Raw genomic sequence first — 19,048 nt, 5'->3', positions numbered from 1 at the left:
ACTCTGCAACCCCGATATATTGAGATGGTTGATAGCCAACGTGGCGGTTAGCGCCGAGTTGGCTATAATCATCTCACATCCAGCAAGCGCGAGGGGATTAATTGTTTTATTAAAAACGCTCCCAAAATATAAAAAACTAAAACAAACAATAATAAAACCGTTCTACAAATTGCGCGCACTGACGCTAACCATGTTTGTAGAGCATGGTGTAATGGCCCATATTACGTGATGGCTAAGCCAATGGAAACTCTTGAATTGCATAATCCAATGATGCAGTTTTTAACAATAAAATTTACTCTAATTTGGCTCCAAGGCTTGAGAGAATTAAACGAAAGAAATCACATCGTGATTGAAGGATAAATAATTAATTGATTTATTTTGCTTTGTTCCCCAAGCCCCGCAGCCAAATTGGAATTCTAGTACAGTACATCGAAATGGCCTATTGCAAACATCTGTTCTGACGTCACTGCAGGTTCAAACATAATTAACACCAAAAACAGTTATCCAGGAATACACAATGCTTGAACTAAAGACAACTTAAGCTCGCGGAATTACATCTTTTGTTATTACAATGAGTACAGACAAAGCTTGTTTGTCTATAAACGCTAAATGATTTGATATGTGCAAAGAGCATCTGTACATTCATTTCCACAAAAACTCAAAGTTCAATGTTATGTGCATGATAATTGGTACAGTACGCGATTGATCTCCAGCGTCCACAGTGTGGGACATCTTTACGGTTCAAACGGAATGTTCTAGGGGTTGAATGTTTTGACAAAAAGAGGTTGAAGTTTATCAAAATAAGAGCTACAGCTTCAGGACCCTTCAGTGACATTTTGATATGTCGAACTACGATTACAACAAAGGTTATCGCTGGTTTCGCTTCCAGAAAGATTCAGCCATTGACTCGGCTCTTCCACCACTTACAAGTTATCGCTCTATGAGAGAACTCAACCCTATACTCTGGATGTCAAACGCCGAGCACGTTGCGAATAACGAACGAGGACATGTTCACAGCGACTCCGGCAGCGTTTTGAGCAAAACACACGATACTTCTTCGCTTCATCTGCCCATCATTCTGGCGGGTTCTATTTCGAATACTTCTTACGCAGCTCCTAGTGTCCATGTACACGAGGCTGATATCGCTGATTGTAACACAGAGTATGGTAACAACAATACTTTGGCGTTCCCGTTGTACATACCTACACCTACAATGTTACTGGGCTCGGAAACGGGAGCTGCGAGTGAACAGTCCGTTGTGAAAAGAACTCCGGTGCGCAAGACGCGCACGAAACGTACACACACGCGGAAATCTACGAGAGAGCGTCCAAACCACGGAACACAAACTGATCTCCAGGACTGTTTGTTTATTCAGAACGGTATTCAACGTTTTCCTGCCAGTAGTAAGGGATTCTTGTCCGCGGAGAAAGAAATGGACATTAAAGAATGGATTAATGGATCAAAACCTGCCAAGTGATCAGGCTCCTGCATCTAAGAACCATTCATCAGGCACTAGTAACGCTGCGAGTTCTCTTACTGCGATATTCAGCTTTAATAAATTAGAATAGTAATATTTAGTTCTCTCCTTGTGAAGTGAGCTTACCTAGCTTGACCAAAGGAAAGATAATTAAGACAGAAGCAACCGAAGAGTTTCCGATGGCTATTATCAAATCCCAAATTGCACGAGGTACCCCGAAGTGCTCCGAAGATTGTCGCGTCATTCTGTCGGGTTACGTTATGTTACTTAGCAACAACTCTGCTGAGAAACCGCGGTTTTCCACAATTCTACATTTCTCCGACTGCTATTAATGTCTTACGGTTTGCTGCGTTAAACGTCAGTGAAGAACACAGTGAAAGAAAAAAGGAAATAGACTACGTAGAATAAATTTTTTGTGATCGCAGTGCGTGAAAATGAGTAATAATACGCAAAAAAAATAAAGTAAGATGACGGTAAAACAGCCACATGGAACCTTCGTAAAGCTAAATTCCAATTGACCAAACTCAGGTATAGCTGTCTTGATGCTATCAAAATAACCATGAACACAAGGAATAAAACGTTGAAACTCAGCCATTTTTCATATTTATATTTTGTCAATAACTTTTACTGGCATCCTCACCCCACTCCTCCTGCTACCAATTCTTGCATGCTTTCCCCAGTCTCTCCTAATCAACCTCTCTTTTTATCGAGTTTGTCCTCTCTCCTAGTGGGTCCTAGCGTAATTTTTAACATAAAATTCATCCTTCTCCAGTACTTCTTGACTACCGTCTTATCATTCCTGTTCATATTTTGCACTTTACGTTTCTCTGCGTCATTTCATTTTACACTGCAGATATAAGACGTAATTGCTCATCAAAACAGATATTAAATGTGTCATTCTCTCCAGCGATGCCCACATTTGCAGCACTTGTAGAAGGTTGTCATGGGTTCATCCGCTGACCGAGTTTGAATCTGCATGAAGTACGCTCTGTCATGTTCACACTTCGGGCAACGCTCTGTTTCAAATACAACAAAAAAATGTTACTATCTACACACAACACAGACAGAACAAATGTAAGTTAAAAGCACACAAAGAAAATGAACAAATTAACTTGCATTGCCCTCCTGCGGAAGGAGTGCAGGGTCTTTTCCTGAGCAGTGACTGGCAACTTAGCCTTTCCAAGTATATGACTGTCCAGAAGGATAAAAGTTATACATTGGGGAACCAAGCAATGGTAGGTGATTTGTTTGAAGCTTAAAGAATTTTGGAGGGGGGAACTTGTATGGACATCAGCCATAAGATATAAGTTATGGTGATATGGGGAACATTTAAGGAGGTGCTCTGTTAAAGATAGCTCAACACACAGGACACGATTGTCCTACCAATGAGGATAAAAGCTTGCTCAAAAAAGACCCTGGGGAATCCAGTGGTACATAAAATAGTCTCTGATATCAATATACAGCTTCTCCTCACTAGTCTAGTCATTATGACAGGAGTAAATGAAATCAGCTTTTTTTGTTATCAAGAGCTGTTTGATAGTAACATATGTCAAGCTTTACAGACCCAACGAAGTTCAACAGGGTTTGAAAGGGGAGCAAGGCCAAGTTAACTAGTTAGGGCAACCAGATTTGAGATTCAAATAAAAGATGTTGTTGTTGTTGTTGTTAGAGGTCATGGGTTCAAGGAGGTCATGGGGTTGACATCTCATGGAAGATCCAAGTTCAAACCCTTGGCCATGTTTTTAAACAGCCAACAGGTTTGCTTCCTGCCAGTTGGGTGGGGTCTTCAACCTTGTTATGTTAAATCTAAATTATTTGTTTTTGAAAGTTAACTACTCTGCCCCACTGGTTGTTGGTTACAAACACTGACCAAGGATAAATAAAGGTTATTAACTAATTCATTTTCTTTTATGCTATTCTAAAAAATATGTCCTTTGAGCAACACACTAGTCAAGGGTATGTGGAGTTTCCAGGGAGGGTAGAAAAAATTTTATAGAATCCCAGATTTGTGTACTAATCATTTTTAAAATACAAAATTTTAGCAATCCATTATTCCCAACATGACATTTATTAACTCAAGATTGTCGATTCCTGTACAACCGACACTCAACATATATTCTCATAACAAGAAGGGATGGGAAGCAGGATGGTGCAGTGGTGAGAGCACTTGCATCCCACCAATGTGGCCCGGGTTTGATTCCAGCCCGGTGTCATATGTGGGTTGAGTTTGTTGTTGGTTCTTGCCTTGCTCCAAAGGTTTTTCTCTGGGTTCTCCAGTTTTCCTCCCTCCACAAAAACCAACATCTCCAAATTCTTATTTGACCAGGATAGATGACTTGCATGAAAACCAGCTAGGGCTGATGTGGCATCCTCTCTAAATTATTAATATTGCAATTTATTTATTTATTTTATTCACAATGTTACCTTCTGTGGAATCCACATTTTCCCAGGCTTCTTTTCCACCCAACACATCATCAACCTCTTTCAATTTAGGGTACTTCTTGCTGGAGATCTGTAGAAACAATGACAAATCAAGGGCCCTTTAGATGCCAGGGAGGTATTCAGGAATACTGCACATGTAAGATTCAGCAAAAATCTACAAGCGTTCTATCACAAATGCTGTTCTCTTATTGGCTACGCTACTTACTACCTATTCTGTACTAGTAAGTATAAATCTACTAGTGTTCTATCATGAATGCTGTTCTCTGATTAGCTAGGCTACTCACTATCTATTCTGTTGTATATAGTGAGTAGCCAGCAGTGTGCTCTTGTTAGCAAACAGGCAGCCTTGTCTTCATGGTTATTTTGAGTTTTCGAAGTTTTTGTGAAGAGGACCTAGATTAAGTTTTGAATGACAAGTAGATATATACTAAACAATTAGATTAATCGTTCTTGATTTCTACGCGTGATAGTTGACTCAGGCTGCACCCTCGTCAACTATCATGCTATAGAAATCTTGAGCTCAAAATCTAATTGTGTAGTTCCAGAAAATATCCATACCTCCCCTACCCAAGGGAATTTTTCAAAGTCCCCCCCCCCCCACCCCTTTGGAAATTCTGATGGAGCTTCATACATTTCTTTACATTTTTTGGTCTACAGAACCCCCCACCCCCCAGGAAATTCCAATCCCTTCTGTGGGGGGAGTATGGATATTTTCTGGAACTGAACAATTTTAAGTAGCCTAACAGTGTTAGAGTGAACAAAATGGCGGCGATGTCTTTGAATTTTCAAAGTGTCTATGAAGAAGTTTCAAAAAAATACATTTGAATGACTAGAAGACTGTTCTACTAGAACAATTAGACTATTTGGTCTTGATTTCTGTACATGATAGTTGACTTGAGCTGGGTGTTCATCAACTATCACTAATAAGTAGAATTCTACTACTACACTAATGCAAAGACTGTAATCTGATTGGCTGAGCCATTGCACACTATCAGCCATTAGTGTGCAGTAGCTTGGTCTGGTCGACAAAATTGCAACATTTCCTCTTTTCTCCAAAGTTTTGAAAGAATTATTTTAGAAACAAATGAATAAACAAAATATTTCCTGAGAAGACTACAAGGAGGGCATTTACGGTTTCTTGAATTCAAAAAGCTCAAAACTTTTGAAAGAAACCAATAAGCGTGCATACACAACTGCAAATGCAAATTGACAATTAATACAGTCTGTGCAAATTCTCTAAAGAATGAAGTTTAACACTATGACCAGAAATAATTGGAATCATTATTTCAAGGAATTTCAGTTAGAATTCTACTAACATAATTAGATTATTTGCTCTCGATTTCTATGAGGCAATAGTTGATTTGGCCTTTGCCCTCATCAACTATCACCTCATAGAAATCTCAAGCTCATAATCTAATTGTTAAGTAGAAACCTTGAGCTCATTATGCACTGGGTCCTTGGACTACCCTACGGATCTTTCAACAGACTCTCCCTAGAGACCCCCACAACAGACCACCCGTAAAATAGAATCAAAATAATGAACAAAGATTGCACTTATGGACTGTCTAATAGATCACTCGTGCTGACAAAATTTGAGTGTTACACTGTGTAAATGTAACAGACTTAGGTTCAGGCTCGGCTGCAAGTTATACATTGCACATTGCCATTTCTTTTGCTGTGGCTATATATGAAAGACCGAAAAGCCTCAAAATTTGCACTCATTGAATCTTTCCCTCTGCCATTTTGTTCAGCCCATTCTCCCGTGGGCTCATGAACTTGTCCTGGACTTCAAAATTTGCTCAGGGAAATTACAGATACAAACAAGCTTAAACAACCTGAAAACACATTTTTTATAGCCAGATTCAGCCACGGATGGAAGGTAAGAAGGAAGGCACACAAGTGATCTATTGTAAACCCGTAAGTGAAATCTTTCTTTATTATTTTTATTCCATTTTTGGGGTGGTCCTGGTCCATAGGGGTAGTCCATGGACTGGTCTGTAGAGTAGTCCATGGACCTTGTCTGTAGTGGTGGTCTGCAGACTGGACATCAGTGTTTTCCAGTTACCCCCAAGAGAGTAGTCTCCAGGAATTGAGATTTTGTCAATTTCAGATAGTGATCTCACTATTTGGATATTAATTAATAATCATAATTCTGTTAAATATCAGTCTTATAGCAAAGATATCAGTGACGTCACCTATTGTTATTAATATGCCAACCAGAGAACTATTGGCTGATGAAACAAAGGATTCTTTCGTTTAACGTTCTGAACATTTAAATAACAAAAACAATGTTTGTAAACAGATATCTTCCCTACGTATAGTTTCAAATGGACGTTAAAACTTACAAGTTACTTAAAGAGTTAAAAAATATCGCAATCCCTAGAACTAACAATACTCTTTAATTTACTTACTCTTTCGATCTGATTGCATGAATAGTCTTATCATGCATTTAACACTTAAAAACAAAATAAGCACAAAATTAAGCTTACTAGTAAAGTAATGGAGAACGTACGTAATAAACACAAGTTTACCTTTTTCGTGATATTATAAACATACGGGCACGTTTGACAGGCAAATCTATAACAAGAAGGTCCGGTACCTTCCTCGACAGTCAAAACATTAGAACAAGTTGGGCAAAATAACAACATTCTATCGACTGACTCCACACTTCCTTCACATGGTTCTCTTGCCTTCCGAAGTCTGTGTCATGTATGAAAAACGAAGATGTGTCTTTTAGCCACGTCCGCTGACCATTGCCTGTAAAAGGTCACTTTTCTCTCACATTTTCTTCTTTTGTTTCCCCTTCCTTTTCTTTCACAGAAGTAAAAGTAGAAAGTCGCTATAACTCTTACTTGCTATTTGCTTGCCTGTTTCTGGACTGCTGGCAGTCTGTATTTTTATCTCGAAATCAGGCAGGGAGTATGAAGCAAGAAGTTTCAGACTACTCTGGGGGGATCCATACTGTGACAAGAAAGAACGAGAGGAAGGCTACGTTCGCGTTCACGAATATGCGATAAGCACTCGCCTGAGCTGACCCTAAGAGAATTTGAAAAGACCAGCTGCCTCTTCAGAATGGTGCTATGTCGGCCAGGGGTTTATTCAGCTTTTCCGACTGACAAATAAAAATGTTAAACTTCTGCGAAGCGCGAAGTGAACTGGGAAGAATTTGTGTCAACTGAACTGATAAGTTTGGCTTTTGTGTGCATTATCATCAGAAATATCAATTCTGTTGCTGTGAATTGTCATCGCCGTTTAATCAGCCTTGAGGCTTTCACCAGTGTTAAAGACATAACTTACTGCGCGGTCTGGTCACACTTTGTCAAGTTTACATTTGTTTTTACATTGCATGTTCTCAGGAAGAATTCAAAACGCGACATCGTCGGAGACCCAGGGGCGCTTAGCTGGATCGGAACGACCCTGTAACTCCGAGATAGGAAAATCAACGATTCAATATTATCTCAATATTCAATATTATCTCAATATTTTTTCCATCTTGAAACGCCTACGAATGACCTGAGCAATTCAAAACGTTTCTCAAAACTTCTGCTTTTTCTCCTGAATATACACGTTTTGTATGTCACGTCAGTTATGTTCTCTACTGTTTTCCCAAGAAAAGTCCTCTGCGCGACATTATTGAAACAGATGTACGTACAAGATCAGACACGTCAATATTTATCTGGCCAACCATTATTTCCAAAATAGCCTTCTAGCAAGTAGCATTGACGCCAGTAAAATTATCGACATTGCTATAGAAAAAACAATTTTGTTTTGTTGTTGTTTACAGACATAACACCATTTTCCAACCGATAACTCTTGCACTATTAAAAGGTTCAGCGGATCAAGAAGCTTATGTATGCTCGTTTGTTTGATAAAACCAAATGTTGACATCGTAGAACAAAAGGTTTCCTGGAGTTGAAGACACTGTTTAAATGATAGAAGACCTGCAATCAGTTCAGTGTCTTCACATTGCTCTGCGCGACTCATAAAATGACAATTTTACATCGCGTGCGTACAATATTGAATTATCTTGACATAATAAAAGTAAACACAATATTCTTTATTTCTGAAAGCATCAAATCTGGACAGTTGGCTTATATGAAGCATTTAACCCGCCTTGATCGAGCTATATAACTGGTTATCATGATTAGCTTATAAACATTCCTTCTCAGTTCTATTGACAATAGCACTGCTTTTATGTTTCCGTAGGTCGAACATAACTTGTGTTGTTTACATCAAGCACAAAAAAAATAACAACGCGATCACACATACATGACAGGATCATCAAAACTACGTGGAAATTTGAGCTGTGAGTGAATTACTCCTATGGAAGTACTCAGCGCCGGGGAGTCTTTTATCAAGGAATCGTCGAGAAAAGCGTGGTTACTCGACACACACTACTTGACTAATTATCATTTGGAAAGCTCGTCCACTAAGCTCTAGCGAATTCGTAATTGCCTGTTCAGCCAAGATACGCATAATCAATCATAATAACAAGCTTGCGTCGACGAATGTCTTCGCTTGATCACTGAATAAGCAATTGTCGGGAAAGAGAATCCTGGCGGTGAAGATTTGCATTAAGACATAACGCATCTACTAGAAGCTACTAGACACATACACGCGGATTTCCTTGGGCAGTGGAGAATCTAGATGAGTAAACAAACTAAACAGTGATTTATGGCGTAATTGTAATCAATCGACGGTTCCTCTCATGGTAAGAAGTTGAAGTGCAGTTTGCGCCTGTACGATGATCGTTGCATGCGATGGCAGACCGTTGATCTTGAGATGTTTATCCAGCGCAAGGGTTTTACCACCGCAAACTGCCCAGAGAAAGTACAGGTCAGTTGGGGCCGTATAATCGGCTTTTATTTGGTTTTTGTTTGCATTCCTAATTGCGCTTTTAAACTACCCTTTGGTTTTCTTGTTCGTTTTAGACCATTAAGTGAGCTAAGTCCTCCGGCTTTGCCACGAAAACACAAAAAAAAGCCCTCTGGTACCTAGCTAGGGTACTGAAACTTTTACCATATTCACCGGTTAGGATGTATCACTTGTAAACAAGTTACGGTGATTCCTTCTTTTCTTTTGTTTATAGCACATACAGTACTGCACTATTATTTAAGCTTAAACGCTATATTTAGGCTGAATGTCCATCCATGTATATCCCTTAAAGAGAGCAACGATGATAGCCAAATATAAACAGCTTCGAGGCAGAACATCTCGTTCACCCCGTTATTTGGCCAACATGAGAATATGGAACCCGGGGCAGGTTTCTAGCAAGTGAAAACGCTCGTTGAAACGGTAAGATGTTAGAAACACGTTACAGTGTTTACACAGATACATATAACCGCCACCAAAAACAAATTGTTGATATGTGAAACTTACTAAAGATTTCCTAGCCGGGCAGTATACGTTCTTCAGAAATGATTAAAAATTAAGATTGTCAGAGGTTAATTAGGTAGTTTTACGTTCAGCCCACCTTTCAATCGGCGGTTATGAAACTGAAATACAAGCCTTTCCGCCAACCTAAAGATATTTATAAATTAGAGGTGTTTTTTCCAACAGGTTTCCTGATTTCGTTTTATGGAAGTTCGATCTTTGGGCTTACATGTAAAACTAGACCAAACTGTTGCAATTGAATTACACACGCCAACTTTACAAGCTTACAAGAGGAACTTGAAGTTTAATTTAAGATTGTTCTTCGAATAAGAATTGCTGCTTTTGATTTAAACAACTCGAAGTGTTGTAATCATAAATCACCTCGCAAAACCCTCTGTCGGGTGAAAGCGCAATCTGACTGGCTCCACAAGGGCCATCTAATGAGATCGATAGACAGCACCAGGAACTGATCAATCTTTGAAAATGGAGTATAGTGTTTTGTTTGATAAATTGGTCAGTAGGTTACCGTATTTTCCGATTAAGCTCCCCGGCGTTTATTTCAAACTTCAAGAGCTTCGTTGATCCGGCGGAGTATATTAGAGACTTTAATCATTAATTTTTAAAGCTAAATATAAACTCCTGTTTATTATGCCTCGAAAATGAATCCCTTGAAAGTCTTATTTAAAAATCTACAAGGGAAACCCGGCGTAAACATTTGGCACCCGGCGTTAAATCGAGAAAATACGGTATGCTAAGACGATTAAACTGTTCGATGACAGTATATATCGCCTTTGATAGTTGCTCGCCGTCTTATTGTTCAATACTTGCCAGTTCTGTCATTGACAGTCGAATGCTTCATGACAAATGAATATCAATTGCTACCGATGATGATGATGATAATGATAATGATGATGACGGAAGACGATTCGGACGATTCGGACCGAGCACTGAGGCATTTGCCAATCTCCTGATTCTTTATGCTGAGTACCATTTTCTTTGCCGCTCACATACTGTCGAATTTGCCAGAGTTGACTTGCGTGAAGCCTGCTTGCCTCTATGTTTTGCCTTTCCAAAAATATGCGGATATTTTATAGGATATTTAGCAGTTTCCGAGATATCAACTGTTTACTTATATTCGCTCTTTATACTTGAAACAAACACAGTTCAACGCCAGAACCAATCCAGTTGAGCAATTTGCCACTTGAAAAATGTATTCAATATCACTAAAAACGCTAGAGGAGTAATTTTCCAAAATGGCGGGTGCTGGTAACATCGAAACACCTAAATCGTCTTCCACCACTCTTTCTACTACTGCAAGAAAATATTGGCCTAAGCGATTCAAAATCAATTTATTTTTGAAACAAAAAGAAGAGATATTAAGAGGATTTTTCAAGATATTTATTAGAAAAACTTTTGTTATATTTAGAAATGTTTTGAGAATTTCGGGGAAAATATTAATTTAGACGATTTTACGTGATGTTTGTGGAAAGGCCTACTCCATGTCCACTCGTGCAATAGTTAGAGTTTGACATGATTTACACAAGACTTTGAAACCGTGCCAACATAGCAGATAATTTTTTAGGAAACTGGACGGTTTCCAGAATGTGTGAAATTTTGTAGCACTTAGAACCTGGTACAAACGTTTTAGACTGTGCAAATGCGTGCGAACTGTTTCGATATTTATTCTCAACGTGTAAACAGGGCGCTTCCCTCCTGTCGAATTCTGACTGGACGATCAAAAACCCGGCTCACGACCCACTAAATTGCGCGGGACTGGTCAAGCCATTTTTCATGTGGTGCTGTCTGAATACAAATTTAGATTTCGAGTAATCCTTTTTTAATTGCAGATTTTGACGTAAGAATTTCACAAATTCTACAAAAACAACATTTGCCAAGGATTTCGGCCAGCAATGCCTTTTGTTCAGGAATCTGCCGTTCTTCTTCGATTTGTGGTGTCGCTAGGCATTTTCATCGTCGTTTGTACAACTAATAGTCATTCTCCAGACGACCCTCGCCGTTATGGCTCAGCTTCAACCAAGGTTCACTCTTCAGCATCTCGAGTGGCGAAGATTGATGGAGATGTATTCCTCGGCGGACTCGTTCCAGTCCACGCTAAAGGAAATGGCTCGACCATATGCGGTGAACTGAACGAACAAGTTGGAATTCATCGAGTGGAGGCGATGTTGTACGCTATGGACCAGGTAAAAGTCTTTAATCTTTATTTTCTTCTATTCTAACAGCATGTGTCTCTTCACGGATGTTATGTGAACAATTCCTCTCTTAATGGTGCTTTTTTCTTCCCGCGTTCCATACATTTAATGCTGTGAACAATTTTAATCCGATCTCTAGTGGCCCTAAAAGATTATCCCGTTAAATCGTCTTCAAATTTGTTATGTTTCTTTTTTCAGAAGCTTCGCTTCAAAAATTCGAAAACGTGTTAATTCTACTGACTTAATTGAACTCTGATGGATGAAACAACAACTTGAAGCAAACCAATCGTGGATGTGTCAAAGGCGATTTTCTAACCTACTGCGGAATATAATCTGTCTGAGTGAACTTCAGCAAGCAGCAATTTAGTCACACTGTTCAACGACGCATTACACTCGGTTTTTTGTAGATAACATTTCTTAAAAAAAAATAAGTAAATAACGTGTTTTATTTTAAAACGCGTTTATTCCTTTATTTACTTCAGCGCCTTTATATCGCAATCAGTTAAAATCCAAAAGCAAAAGTAAAAAGATAACAACAATTAATGCAAATTTTGCTCGTGAAAAGCAAAACTAATCACCATTTTCTGTTGTAATCACATATTTTGCGCTGGTAACGAGTTTTGCCGAAGATTTGCATTTTTACAATAAGAACCGCACAGTTGATTATCATCCATTTTTGAAGTGTTTGCGAATATTTCGTTTAGATCCTGAAACGTAATTAAGTGAAAAGGGCGACTCATAAATCATATCTCTATAAAACGCTGAAATTTAACATCTTTTGTGATCCTTTCCAGCTAAGGACATACAGTGCAACTGAATCTTTTCCAGTCAAGAAAATCTGTGTACATCTTAAATAAAAAGACCAGGATCGGAACAAACATTTTGTCGTTTCTGATGCTGTATCCAATAACTAGGTTATTACCCTGAAGGTCTTTAATTAATTGAATTTACTTTCTGTGACATTACAGCAGGTGTTTGTTGACATTGCAGTAATTTACAACTTTATATTTCTATAACTTGTCAATTTCTTTATAATACGCGTTTTCAAATATGATAAAAGGGCACTTTACATACACATAGCATAGTTATAGAAGTCATAACGTCAGATTCTCAAAATTGAAATAACCAAATATGAAATTTCTCTTCAAATTAATAATCCGCCTGCCAAAGTCTCATGCTGTTTCGAAATAAAAATATTTTCTTGCTCGATCGTTCGATGTTTCAGGTACAACGGAAACCACTGATTTGTCTTCTGTTCCCCACGCGAATGTTGCGGCTTCCTGATAGAATTGAAAATGAAATTCGTCAACACTGAAGCCCAGTCAGTCGCGGCAAACGTGTGTTCTGAGTTCATTTCCAGGGCTGTATACGAACCAAGTGGCCCTTAACCTTTAGGCCCGAGCATATCTCCAGGTTCTGTAGCATGAAGCGACTAGGAGTATTTCTACTCCCCCCTTGATGGGTTGCTAGTCCATCGCAGGGTTACCCCCAGCATTAAATTCGCCAGTACCCATTTATACACCTGGGTAGAGAGAGGCAATGTGAGAGTAAAGTTTCTTACCCAAGGAAATAACACAATGTCCTCTGCCAGTGCCTGAACCCGGTCCGCTCGATTCGGAGGCGAGCGCGCTAACCATGAGGCCACAGCGCCTCCAAAACACAGCTGCATGAGATAGTTCTAACTTATTTTTTTGAATTGCAAATTTTGCTTTTTCCCTTAACAAGGTGAACAAAAACAGCAATCTTCTCCCTAACATCACGCTTGGCATGGAGATCCGTGACGACTGTGGAACGGTGAACACGGCCTTGGAGCAGTGTCTAAACTTTGTTCTCGGAACACTGACCAACAAGGAACAGATCTGTAGCTCCCTGCAGGCCTGGGACGCAGTGAAGAAAAAGGCTACTCTGGTGGGAGTGGTAGGACCTTCATACAGCACCACCACAGTACAGGTGAATGTAAAAATATCATAACCAAGAGACGGCGAAGAATGAGAATTAATCTCTCATATAGGCCTTATAATCAAGGTTATTTCTCTCAATTTATTTTTAGACATGGTCCTTAGTTCGTTACCACGCGTTACCACGCGCGTTGCGTGGATGTCATCGTGGAGGTTGAAAATACGTGCAAAGCCACTTACGTGCAAAACCCGCGTCATAAATATACCTTATTAACCAAGCGCGAGGGCCGCACTGGGAGAATATCGGCCAGAGGTCTTGACGGTACGGACCGAGCGCAGCGAGGTCTATACAAAAAAGACCGAGGGCCGATATTACCCCAGTACGGTTCCGAGCAAGCTACGGTTGATAAGAGATTTATTACCTGACTGAAATTACCCGAAAATCTTCAAGAGTGATCGGGGGGTCATTCGGGGCAGTGTACGTTCCAATACTTAGAGAATATTGGACCGGCAATAGAACAGTCTGACTGGTTAATTTTAGTTATTGGCCCCCTGAACTGGGTATTTCTTGACTTTCCTGGGATTTCTGAAACTGGGATTTCTTTAAAAATAATTTAAGAGGGATTACCTTAGGATTAGGCCTATATGGGGGATGGACTTTTTTACTGTTCATCCTCTCTTGATCACAACCGCGACCGCGACCATTGTTTCGTCTCGCGTCTTCTTCTCTTCTCGTCCGAAGCCAAGCAACATATATCAGCTTCCAACTAAGTCAGCGTTCCCTTTGTAGGTCGCCAGTCTTCTACGACTCTTCGATGTGCCGCAAGTCAGCTACGCTGCGACAAGCGCTGAATTGAGCGACAAAGGCAGGTTTGAATACTTCGCTCGCACGGTCCCCCCGGATTCATTTCAAGCGAAAGCCATGGTGAATATCATTACCTACATGAACTGGACAGCGGTTTTCGCAGTTCATTCACGCGGCAGTTATGGTGAACAGGGCATGCAGATTCTTGAAAAGTTTTCGGCACAGTCAAACGTATGCATAGCTGATCACTGGCAATTAGAACCTGATTTCGCTTTGGAGGACTATGACAAGATCATAGAAAAGTTCCTGAAGGAAAAAGACATTCGCGTTGTGGTGATGTTTTGTAATTCTGAAGATCTACGCTCGATGCTGTTGGCCGCCAAAAGGGCGCAGACGAGAGGCGTGAAAAAGCGGTTTATTTGGCTGGCAAGTGATTTCTGGGGAACAAGATATCGCCATCTTGAAGGGCTAGAAGATATCGCCGACGGAGCCATTACTCTAGAGTTTCAAACCTTTGATGCGCAGCTCAAGCCGTTTTACGACTATTTTTCCAAACTTAATCCAGTGACTAATACGCGAAATCCTTGGTTTAGAGAATATTGGGAGAAGCGGTTTCATTGTAGCTTTGGAAACGATTCGTCGCCTGAACGCCACCCTTGTTATTCCCGAGAGAACTACGTGTCAGTTCTTGATAGATTCGATGCCAAAGTGCCTTTTGTCATTGATGCGGTCTTCTCGTTTGCACATGCGCTTCACAATATGCAAAGAAACGTGTGCAGAGCTGTCCCAGGCTTCTGCTCGGAGTTAAAAAATTTGGATCGCTCGACGCTTTTGTTTTATCTACGTAACGTGTCTTTCAATGGAACAACGGGACTGGTAAGATTTAATGAGAATGGTGATAGCGCTGGAAAATATGACGTTTATGTGTTCAGAAAGTCTCAAAGTTCTTCTTATAAAAGACTTGGCAGTTGGATTGAAGGAGAATTGAATTTCGACCCTAAAGAACTTTTCAATGGAAGTGCTTATCTTGAATCGCATTGTGGGAAACCTTGCGGGCCCCGAGCCATCAAGCGCATACGCGATACGGTCTGCTGCTGGACATGCGAATATTGTGACGCAGACTCGTACGTAGCTAACGAGTTCACGTGCCAGACATGTGATAAAGGAATGCAACCTAATGCCGAGTTTGACGGTTGTGAACCCTTACGTGAAGTACATCTCAGTGGTATCTGGATTGCTGTTGTTGTGACATTTTCTTCGCTCGGAATCCTGGCGACCTCCGTCGTTTGCGTGGTTTTTGTTAAATTCGCTAAAACGCCACTCATAAAGGCCTCCGGACACGAACTCTCCGTTCTTCTTCTTCTCGGAATAGTACTTTGCTACGGCTTCGCATTTATCATGGTCTCGTATCCTAGCAAAGTTGTTTGCGCTATTCAAAGATTTGGTATTGGTCTGTGTTTCTGTGTTTGTTACGCTTCCTTGTTAGTGCGTACAAATAGGATTGCGCGCATTTTTAGCGGAGTAAAAACGCCCTCGTTCATCAGCCCAAAGTCTCAACTTCTGATAACCGCTGTGATCATTGCGCCAGAACTCGCCATGGCGATTACAGAACTTTCAATCCGACCACCGAAAGCCGTTGTTTCGTATGAACAAAAAGACTTCGTTCTCATCAAGTGTAACATTAGCACTGTAGCCATGGCCAGCCTGTTTGCATACAACGCTTTCCTTATCATCCTTTGTACATTTTACGCGTTCAGGACTCGTAAAACTCCATTGAACTTTAACGAAGCAAAGTTCATCGGTTTTTGCATGTACACGACTTGTGTGATATGGATTGCGTTCGTCCCGGTGTATTATGGTATTGGAGGCGGTTTTGAGGCTGTAGCTCTCGCCTTCAGCTCCATAGTAAGTGCCACGACAATCTTGATTTTCATCTTTATGCCCAAAGTGTACATTGTGATATTTAAACCAGAGAAGAACATCAGGAGTAACTCAAGACTGCGCTCGCGGACGAAGTCGCTGGATTTTAACATGCCAGAGTTGGAAAGCGATTGTAACGGTACGTATAGCGGCATATGTAATCGTATCCATCAAATATATTTTGCTCGCGCGCGATTGGTCTAAACGTGCCACGTGACTGAATATGCCCAGCTAAAACTGCGGAATATCCAAGTGATATTCCCCAGTTTTGAAATCTGCGCGTGTTGCGAAAAAATATTTGAAGGACAATAAACACAATCGCCTCTATTTGGCGCGAAAATATGCTCAGATATTTGTTCTTGGACATTACCTGTTCCTGCTCTTGCATTTTATCGGGGCAGACAAGCAACAGCCGGAAATACGTACGTCTGCCTTCACAGGCTAGCCTCCAGCTAGTTGGGATATTTAAAAAGTTTTCCGTCCTATTAATAACATTTCTTTCTTCATTTATAGTGTCCCCAATTCTCACCGAAGAGTTAAATACCACGACATTAAAATAAACAGGTTTACCTTTATTTTACTTTTATCCATGATGCAAAGGAAACCTTTGAATTTTACCACAAAATCTTACCTTGCCTTTAGACGTGCACAACTGTTAATCTTGAGCAAAATTAAACCGTTTTCTTAGTTCCGTTCCTGAACTCTCCCTTGGAAGCACAAAGGGTGAGTTCAGGAACGGAGTTAAACCCAGGTGAGGGGGGAGACAGAGTCCAGGTTAACTTGGATTGCGCATACAAGAAAAAGTCAGTCTCGAACTCTCACGCTAGAAAACGACAAAATGGATCTATTCGAAACCTGCTAAAAGACTAAAAGACTGAATCCACCACCCCTTCCCCATCCCAGCGAAAACCACAAAATAAATATGCGCAAAATACCAGCAATTGTGAAGTCAATGGCAAGCCATACTTTGTACATGCTATAATCCTGCAAGATTTTTCCGCAGCTGTTTTCCAGAAAAACACTTAAGGCAACTTGTAGGGTTCAGCCGTGCGCACGTTAAACATATATTATTCGGTTAAAATGAGGTCATGTCTGCTCAAGAAGAGACCCGAGTCTTGTCAGCGATGGAGGCGCGGTGGCCTCATGGTTAATGCGCTCGACTCTAGATCGAGCAGTCCGGGTTTGAGCCCTGGCCGGGGACATTGTGTTGTCTTCTTGGACAAGACACTTGACTCTCATGGTGCCTCTCTCCACCCACAGGTGTACAAATGGGTACCGGTGAATTTAATGCTGGGGGTAGCCTTGCGTTGGATTAGCACCCCATCCAGGGGGGAGTGGAAATACTCCTAGTCGCATCATGCTACAAAATTTGGGATAAGCTCCGGCCTGATGGGTCACTTGGCTCGTATGCAGACGTAATCTTTTTACCTTGTTAGCAATAGATAGCTTCCGTTAATTGAAGATTTCTCTTTGGTGTGATCCCGTAGGTCTGTCTTACCGGACGTCCAGCAGCACACCTGCTACGCCAACCTTGATGATAAACAAGATGGTCAAGAACGGCGGGTCAGTGAAGCAAAATCAGATTCAGCTGCCTCGCTTCACAGCCATCTGACTTGACACTGAGCTGTTTATGTGTATTGGCTCAACTGAGTTCAAAACCAAAGTGATGACAGAGGCAGTCGTTACGATAAAAACCAATCACGAGTCGTACTAAATTCATGTTACCACTGAAAAGCGCGGGAAAATATTGAAACGGTGAAAAGCGCGGAAAAACATGTTGAAGATGAAAAGCGCGGGAAAGCATGCTAACGGCAAAAAGGCGCAGGAAAACATGGGTACTTTCCATTTTGCCAGACCGACCGGTCAGAGACCTGTGGGATACCTGAGGGAAAATGATCTAAAAATGGAACGACATTTTCCGATCAAACCGGGACAACCAAGAGGAAGGGCTCTTACCGTTTTTCATTCCTTTTCCGAATTCCCTATATAAGTGAAATCTGCTGAAAAGAAAAGTAGGACAATGAACTTGTTTATCTACATGGAACGGGAAATTTTGGTCAGACCGGTCCGACCGGTCAAAGTGGACCACCTCAAGAGGTTTTCCCGAATATTCTGGCGGGAATGAACCGAGACGGACCTTTTCATTTGACTTCCGACCGAAAATTCCGGAATCTTTGGCATAATGGAAGGCACCCCATCTTAAAGGGTTAAAAGTGCGAGGAAAAATTCAAACGGTGAATAGAGAGGAAAAACTTGTAAACAGTGAAAGGAGGGAGTGGAGAGGGGGCGGGGCAAACATGTAAACGGTGAAAGGCGCGGGAAAAATGCAAACGGTGAAAAAGGCGGGAAAACTGTATGCTCCTACAAAACATTGCTGAAAACAGCACAGAACAGTATCATAGATGGCTGAACTTATGTTTTGACAGGGGAGGGGCTTGGGTACGTTTTGTCCTTGTATGTTAAGTAAACACTGACTGATTTTGAGAAACTATGGTTTAAAAAAATGCTGTAAAAATTATTCAATTATCAATTTTATCTTTTTTATTAGACTCGAAATTCGTTTTTAGATTTTTTTAGAAGAAAATCTGTATGTATGCTATCATCTTCAGTCTCCTGATTTTACCATACATTGTAATTATTCAATCTTTCTTAAAATGGTTGAGTTGGATAAAATAAAAGTGATCTATAACCCAGACAACTCCATTTCAGTACTCTTTATAAAGATATCTGCAAAGAAAAATTTTAGTTTACACTGTAAACGTTAACAAGGCCTTGAGGGGTGGGGGCTACTTGCCAGAAAAATTGGGCAAGACCTGGAGCCATAATCGGGGACCCGATTATGGTTCCTGGTAAGACCACAATCTACGAATTTTTTGGTCACCTCGTTCATGAGATGCTTTTCATACTCAAACGCAAACCAGAA

General features: G+C 40.6%; 3 protein-coding genes across 3 annotated transcripts; 2 read left to right on the top strand and 1 right to left on the bottom strand.

Annotated features, from left to right (window-relative positions):
• The first annotated feature begins 101 nt into the window (after window positions 1-101).
• LOC145494497 (uncharacterized) lies at window positions 102-1,520 on the top strand. The gene has a single exon (XM_081473973.1). It carries the CDS (start codon window positions 842-844, stop codon window positions 1,475-1,477), a length of 636 nt encoding a protein of 211 aa, XP_081330099.1. The 5' UTR covers window positions 102-841; the 3' UTR covers window positions 1,478-1,520.
• LOC145494498 (DNA-directed RNA polymerase III subunit RPC10-like) lies at window positions 1,404-6,602 on the bottom strand. The gene is made up of 3 exons (XM_081473975.1): window positions 6,451-6,602; window positions 3,902-3,989; window positions 1,404-2,493 (listed from the first exon to the last, which is right to left on the bottom strand). Exons 1-3 carry the CDS (start codon window positions 6,565-6,567, stop codon window positions 2,372-2,374), a joined length of 327 nt encoding a protein of 108 aa, XP_081330101.1. The 5' UTR covers window positions 6,568-6,602; the 3' UTR covers window positions 1,404-2,371.
• Window positions 6,603-8,162: 1,560 nt separating this feature from the next.
• On the top strand, window positions 8,163-18,669 carry LOC145495062 (metabotropic glutamate receptor 3-like). The gene is made up of 5 exons (XM_081474638.1): window positions 8,163-8,755; window positions 11,140-11,493; window positions 13,228-13,452; window positions 14,191-16,264; window positions 17,613-18,669. The coding sequence occupies exons 2-5, from the start codon at window positions 11,203-11,205 to the stop codon at window positions 17,735-17,737; spliced, it is 2,715 nt and encodes a 904-aa protein (XP_081330764.1). The 5' UTR covers window positions 8,163-8,755; window positions 11,140-11,202; the 3' UTR covers window positions 17,738-18,669.
• The last annotated feature ends 379 nt before the right edge of the window (window positions 18,670-19,048 follow it).

The sequence above is a fragment of the Orbicella franksi genome, chromosome 8 (assembly GCF_964199315.1).
Source record: "Orbicella franksi chromosome 8, jaOrbFran1.1, whole genome shotgun sequence".
NCBI classification, from domain to species: domain Eukaryota; kingdom Metazoa; phylum Cnidaria; class Anthozoa; order Scleractinia; family Merulinidae; genus Orbicella; species Orbicella franksi.
The sequence above is the reverse complement of the archived record's forward strand: the minus strand, read 5'-3'. Positions and strand labels throughout refer to the sequence as shown.